This window comes from Panthera tigris, chromosome C1 (assembly GCF_018350195.1).
Source record: "Panthera tigris isolate Pti1 chromosome C1, P.tigris_Pti1_mat1.1, whole genome shotgun sequence".
Classification (NCBI taxonomy): Eukaryota; Metazoa; Chordata; class Mammalia; order Carnivora; family Felidae; genus Panthera; species Panthera tigris.
This window is the reverse complement of record NC_056667.1, coordinates 150,092,721-150,099,087: the sequence shown is the minus strand read 5'-3', so window position 1 is coordinate 150,099,087 and position 6,367 is coordinate 150,092,721. Positions and strand designations below refer to the sequence as shown.

General features: G+C 38.3%; 1 protein-coding gene across 1 annotated transcript; it reads left to right on the top strand.

The window, feature by feature from the left end:
• The first annotated feature begins 574 nt into the window (after positions 1-574).
• GCG (glucagon) lies at positions 575-6,081 on the top strand. The gene is made up of 4 exons (XM_007078451.1): positions 575-666; positions 2,395-2,556; positions 4,443-4,580; positions 5,934-6,081. Exons 1-4 carry the CDS (start codon positions 575-577, stop codon positions 6,079-6,081), a joined length of 540 nt encoding a protein of 179 aa, XP_007078513.1.
• The last annotated feature ends 286 nt before the right edge of the window (positions 6,082-6,367 follow it).

Below are 6,367 nucleotides of genomic sequence, written 5' to 3'. Positions count from 1 at the left end.
AAATGAATAATACATCTGAACCGACAGCTGGTATGCCAAGTTGTAGCCTGAGGCTGCTTTAAGATGGTTGAAATGCAGTATAATGTAAATGCTTGGAAGTGAAGGACTATTAATTGAAAGCCAGACTGATAGTGAAGGGGGTGGCATTATGGATAAAGTGCCATTCAGGCTAACCATATGTAGCATATCATCTACAGTAGATATTTTAAATGTTTATCATGGACATTTTTAATTTCAAGTCTGGAAATGAGCCTTCTGATCATTAACACAAGTGTCCTACACTAATGAAAGAGCTTAGTTGGTGGTACATAGCTTTTTTTTTTAATTGGGTGGAACATATCTTTTGTATCCTTTTTTGTCACCCCCCAAATCTGGGGAAAAATATAATCTACTATCTGAAATGAAGCAGGAAATATAATCAGAGTAAAGTTGATGACTAGCTTATACTTGCTATTTGTAATATTTACTTAGTCAAAATTGAACTAATCTAATTGGACAGGTTTAAATGTGGTTGCCTCTCTCCCCCCACCCGCACACCCCCCTCCCTGACTCTGTGTTCCCACAGGCAGCAAAAATGAAAAGCATTTACTTTGTGGCCGGATTGTTTGTAATGCTGGTACAAGGCAGCTGGCAACGTTCCCTTCAAGACACAGAGGAGAAATCCAGGTATTAAATCTCTAGACTTTGGCTAACATGATATTATGGTTAGAATACAGTCTGTTAAAACTATGATTTGTGAATAGGTCTCAGTAAAAGACTCTGCACATTTTCCAAATGTTCAAGGTATCATTGTGATACACGCTTTTCTGCAGTATAGATCAGAGTATGTGCTGTTTCATACCCAAAGGGGTGGGCAATGTTGAAAATTTATTACACAGTAAATTATAGCTCTTTCGAATCTTCAGTTGATCCTATCTGTACATTCATTACACACTGTAGAATAGATTATTTTCATGATTCATACCAACTTTGTGTCCTTTTTAAAAATAATGGCTAGTTGTTAGCTATAAAAGTCATATGTGTTCATGATAGAAACTATTTTAAAAACATGCAATTTCGTTTCCAGTGCTCAAACTTCATTATTCAGAGAAAACTGTTAATAATTTTGAAATTTGGTACATTACTTTCCTGTATCTTACGTGTATGGTGTATAAACGTATTCCAGATACTATGTTTTTTTTTCTCTTAGCATTATGTTGCTAGTTTTTTCTTATATCATTAAAAATACCTATTATATGTAAGACCTTTAATGCTTGCATTCTATTCCATCTCATAAATGTACAATATTTATTTAGCTATTCCTCCTTTATTGAACACTTAAGAATTCTTCAAATTTTCCCCCCAAGAATACTGCAAATAACATTTTCCCCCCTAGACTTCTTACTATTTTCTGAAGATAGATTTCTAGTAGTAGAATTACTATGTCAAAGGGTTTTGAATGAGTCTAATTTTTTTATATTATCTTGCCAACTTGCTTTCCAGAAAAGTCACACACATACACATTCCCATCAGCAGTATAGAAATACTTCTCTCACACTATCCTCCCCAGTATTGAATCTTCACTAATTTGACAGGTAAAAATAGTATCTCATTTCTATTTCTGAGTATTAATCACATTGAATATTTCCCCATATTTACCATGCCAATGAACTGTTGATTTCTAGCATGCGTACTATCCACTATACAGTTTCAAATTACCAAGTACACTTTTTCTTGTCTTTCTTTTTTTTAATGTTTTTAATCTATTTTATAGAGAGAGAGAGAATGAGAGGGGGAGGGGCAGAGAGAGCATCTCAAGCAGGTTCTACCTTGTCAATGCAGAGCCCTATGTGGGGTTCAAACCCATGAACCATGAGATCATGACCTGAGCTGAAATCAAGAGTTTGATGCTTCATCACCTGAGCCACCTATGCACCTCTTTTGTCTTTCTTTGAATGTTTGTCTTTCTTCCAGCATTAGCTATCATATACCCAGGTAACTAAACTTTTTATATGAATATATGCAAAACAAAATTAGGAACATAAATCTGCTGCCCAGCAAATGATGTGGAATTTTTTACTCTTTTAAAATATTCAAGTCATTGATCTCTTCTGTCATTATTAGCACAATCATGAGTAGATGAATTAAGTGAAAAAAGATTTATTTAATCCCATTTCAGAAAAAAAGATGCCAGGTGAAAAAATCTATTACTAGAATTCAGAATCAGAGTGTATTCAATTCCAGTACAACTATGGAATTCCCATGGCAAGCCAAGGTGTCTCCGAACTACCCACTGAAATACTCAAGGCACCTGCCTTCCAGCGTCATACGGTGCAGTATTTTGTAGAGAGGTACTATTGAAATGATTCTACTCTTGGGTAGAGATTTAGTTGTACCCATCACTGTTCTTTACAGATCATTCCCAGCTCCTCAGACAGACCCGCTCAATGATCCGGATCAGATGATTGAGGACAAACGCCATTCTCAGGGCACATTCACCAGTGACTACAGCAAGTATCTGGATTCCAGGCGTGCGCAGGATTTCGTGCAGTGGTTGATGAACACCAAGAGGAACAAGTAAGAGTCTGAACCTAGTCCAAAATTTGCACACAAATATATTACATAAATATGTCTAAAATTTCTCCTGACTGTTTTTTTTTTATCATGTTCATCAGTTAGTGCACATAGGCTCTTCCAATTTCGGTGATTTTCAAGGTTGGTGATACTGTCCTTTGTATTATTCCTTGAACGTCCCACCCTCTCACCCCTTCAGTCCCCTTATCTACCCTCCAATGGGACTTAGACTTTATATTCCCACCTGTGGTCTTAGCAATATTTACCCTCTTGGGCCATTTTCCTTTAAAATCAGAAGTTGACTTTTGTGAACCTGCAAGATTAGGAATCTAATTTCTGACCAAAAGATACAGCGAATTCACCATTCCCTTGTAGGGTTCAAACTCATGATTGTGATCACATTCAAAGTATCCTCTAGCCAAGTTAATCATGGTAAGGAATGGAAACAGATGCAGTCTTTTTCTTGTAGAATACAATCCAAGATACACATTTAAAATTACAGCCTAGCTGCACAGCATAAAGAGAGAAGAAGGCAAATAAGAACACAAGCCTATCGTAAGGCATACATTTTAATGTTGGATTTTCTTTGACAGTGTTGGGTTTTTTGCTACATCTAGGCTACTGGAGGAAATCATCTGCAAGGGTTTCACAGAGATGGTGGAATTTCACAATTTCTTTGGAGGATGGCCCACAAGGGGAAGGGAGTTATGCATACAAAGTAGCTAAAGGAATCTAAAAATCAGGAAAGGGCATAGATTTGTCTGGATAGAATAGAGGTGTGCCTGGGTGGCTCAGTCGCTTAAGTGTCCAGCTCGGGTCATGATCTCATTGTTCATGAGATCCAGCCCCACACTGGGCTCTTTGCTGACAGCATGGAGCCTGCTTGGGATTCTCTCTCTCCCTCTCTCTGTGCCCCTTCCTTGCTCATGCTCTCTCTCTCTCTTAAAAATAAAAAGAAATAAACATTTAAAAAAAAAAAAGAAAAGAGAAGGGAGAGAGGAAGGGAGAGCAAGAGAGTAGACACAAGCCAACAGGAGAAACAGGAGAGACAGAGCGATTGACCAAAAGTTCTTAAGTGAAAGTTACAGCTACAGAAATGATGGTCATGGCCAGAAGAGACACTGGGAAAAGTTCTTGCCAAGGACTAGAGATGAGGCCTTTGGTAAAATGTGGAAAATCAGAAATTTGAAAAAAAATGGAAACAGCTGTCCTCATTTCTAGAAAAAGAATGCCACAACTTGGTAAACTAATGTGAGACAATTATTTTCTTAGGCAGTTTCTGTTGTGTGTTTCAGATAAACTTTCTGGGGTAACACACATCAGGGAAACTGAGGGTGGCTCGTCACCCACCTACACAGAGCACTCTGCACATGCTTGAGGGTGAAATGGAGCCCTCTTCTTAGCTTTCCTCGTTGCTGGCCCATCACACGTTTCCTTTAGTCCATTATCCTGTGGTCCTTTTGCTGGATTTTGAGAGGGCCCTTGGCTTTCCCTAGAAGCATTGCATTAACTCTGACCCCACGTGGACTAATAACAAACAGCCGCCTTACCTGCAAGTAGCACAGCACGGTGCAGAACCCACTTATATTGAGACCGAAGTGAATGCAGCTTTAATAATCAATGGCACAGACAAGCAGGGGAGCCGAAAATGAGTAAGCCGATAGAGTGGAGGGGCTTTAGCCCGCTTTCATTGTTACTAGCCCTGTCCCATCATCCTTCACTCCAGGTAATTGATGTAGCTTCAGGATGATCCCCCGGCTACCCTCATCTCCCAAATCTCCCTCAGCCCCTTCTACATAGGATCCTGAACCCCAGGCTGCACTGTTTAAAGGTGAGAACCATATTGCTAAAGAGACAGATCTTCAACTTAACTTTCACATTTCGTTCAGGAATAACATTGCCAAACGTCATGATGAATTTGAGAGACATGCTGAAGGGACCTTTACCAGTGATGTAAGTTCTTATTTGGAAGGCCAAGCTGCCAAGGAATTCATTGCTTGGCTGGTGAAAGGCCGGGGAAGGCGAGAGTAAGTCTGTACATTCTTATTTAACATTTTTTTTTTTGCATGATGCTGAAAACTTAGACTACAGTTATCTATATATGGATCTGGATTACAGAAGCAATTAGTATAGTCTCACAAAGTGAGGAAATAACTCATATTGGTGGGAGACAGTCTACAAAAGTCTAGTCTGTTTTACTTTTGATAGCAAGGATTAATAATATTTGTAATTAATTATTATTCTCTATTAGAGTGGCATTGTAATTAGGGCATTCATTTGTCAATCCAGAACACTCTTGATAACAAGTAGAATGCTTTTTTGATAACTGTACGAAGACAACCGGCTTAAACAAGAACTGTCTTGGGAAAACTAGGTTTAAGGAAAAAGGAGACACAATGCTGAAAACAGAAAGTCCGACTGCAAATATTTACACATGGGATCATATATATATGTGTGTGTGTGTCAGGATTCAGGTAAAAATGTGATGAAGACTAAAAGGAAGACAATTTAAGATGTGTAATGAAATGACCCTCAAAGCACAGATACGTGGGAACAGCCATAGATTTAACGATATGCCCATTTTTTTAATAGGGCTGTCATATAGACAATCACCAAATTGTCAAAGTTGAAAATGAAGCTAGAGCCTTTTGGGACTTTCTTGGAACTTACCACAACCAAACAGATTCCTGAACCATCTCATTTTCTCCTGATCATTTTGATTGACATTTGAAATATGAGAGGCAGGAAATTCATGTTCAACTCTTTTTTTTTTCTTAAGTGAGATTTAAAACAAGTTCACTGAGCCTTAAAGAGAGCTTAAGGCAAAAGGAAACTAGTATTGTTACTGACTTAAAACATGATCAAACCGATGAAACTAATTGGTAAAATAGTCACTTACACTTGAGGATATTTTGTAGTGTTTTAATGTACCGCAAAAATTCCTGCCAGAGCAAACCATTCAAAGAGGAAATGTTATATGGACTAAACTTTAATCGGCTAATCCTGTACTTTGCCAGGCTGTTCAGACAATCACTAGTTTTACGAGACATCATACATTTTTCTGATTTATAGATGAATTAGTCTCAGTAATAACATCTGTGCTGCCAATACACTAAAATATTTGAAGCAGCCTGGAATATTGAGAAGGGCATGAAGCTACTCCTTAGGTCTGGTTTCAGTTCCCAACTCTGCTCTTTCCTACCTAAATCATTCCCTTGCCCACATGCAGGTTTCTGTGAGGCTTTTCATAGCAGGCCCCTCCCCCGGGAAATAGAAACTTACTGTTTTCTCAGTGACCCTCACACATGCTACCAGGGATAAGCAATCAATAAGCACTTACTTAAAACCTTTAACCACTCATTTGGCCCTTATTCCTTCAGTTTCCCAGAAGAAGTCACCATTGTTGAAGAATTACGCCGCAGACACGCCGACGGCTCTTTCTCCGATGAGATGAACACAGTTCTTGACAATCTTGCCACCCGGGACTTTATAAACTGGCTGCTTCAGACCAAAATTACTGAGAGGTGACTCCATTTTAGTTAATTCTGAAAACCATCAAAACTTTCATAACTATTATCACACAGGCTACAGGTGGTTCCCGGTATGGGGAAGAGGGTCTTTATTTAGTCTCTTGGTATATAATCAAAATTATGAATCCTTTAAGAAAACATTATTATATTCACTTTTCATCAGTAAGATTTATTCATTTACCCCTCTACTGCAAAAAGCATTTCCTGAGTGTCAATAAGGGATAAGGCATTAGGAACACAGATATGAATGAAACATGCAGATGTTAAAGCATTTGCATATTAAT

What these genes read in the sequence shown, in the direction of transcription:
- GCG (XM_007078451.1), top strand. Translation starts at nt 575, where the DNA reads ATGAAAAGCATTTACTTTGTGGCCGGATTGTTTGTAATGCTGGTACAA. An exon ending in GACACAGAGGAGAAATCCAG is followed by an intron (nt 667 to 2,394) that starts GTATTAAATCTC and finishes TGTTCTTTACAG; the next exon opens with ATCATTCCCAGCTCCTCAGA. An exon ending in AAAGGCCGGGGAAGGCGAGA is followed by an intron (nt 4,581 to 5,933) that starts GTAAGTCTGTAC and finishes TTATTCCTTCAG; the next exon opens with TTTCCCAGAAGAAGTCACCA.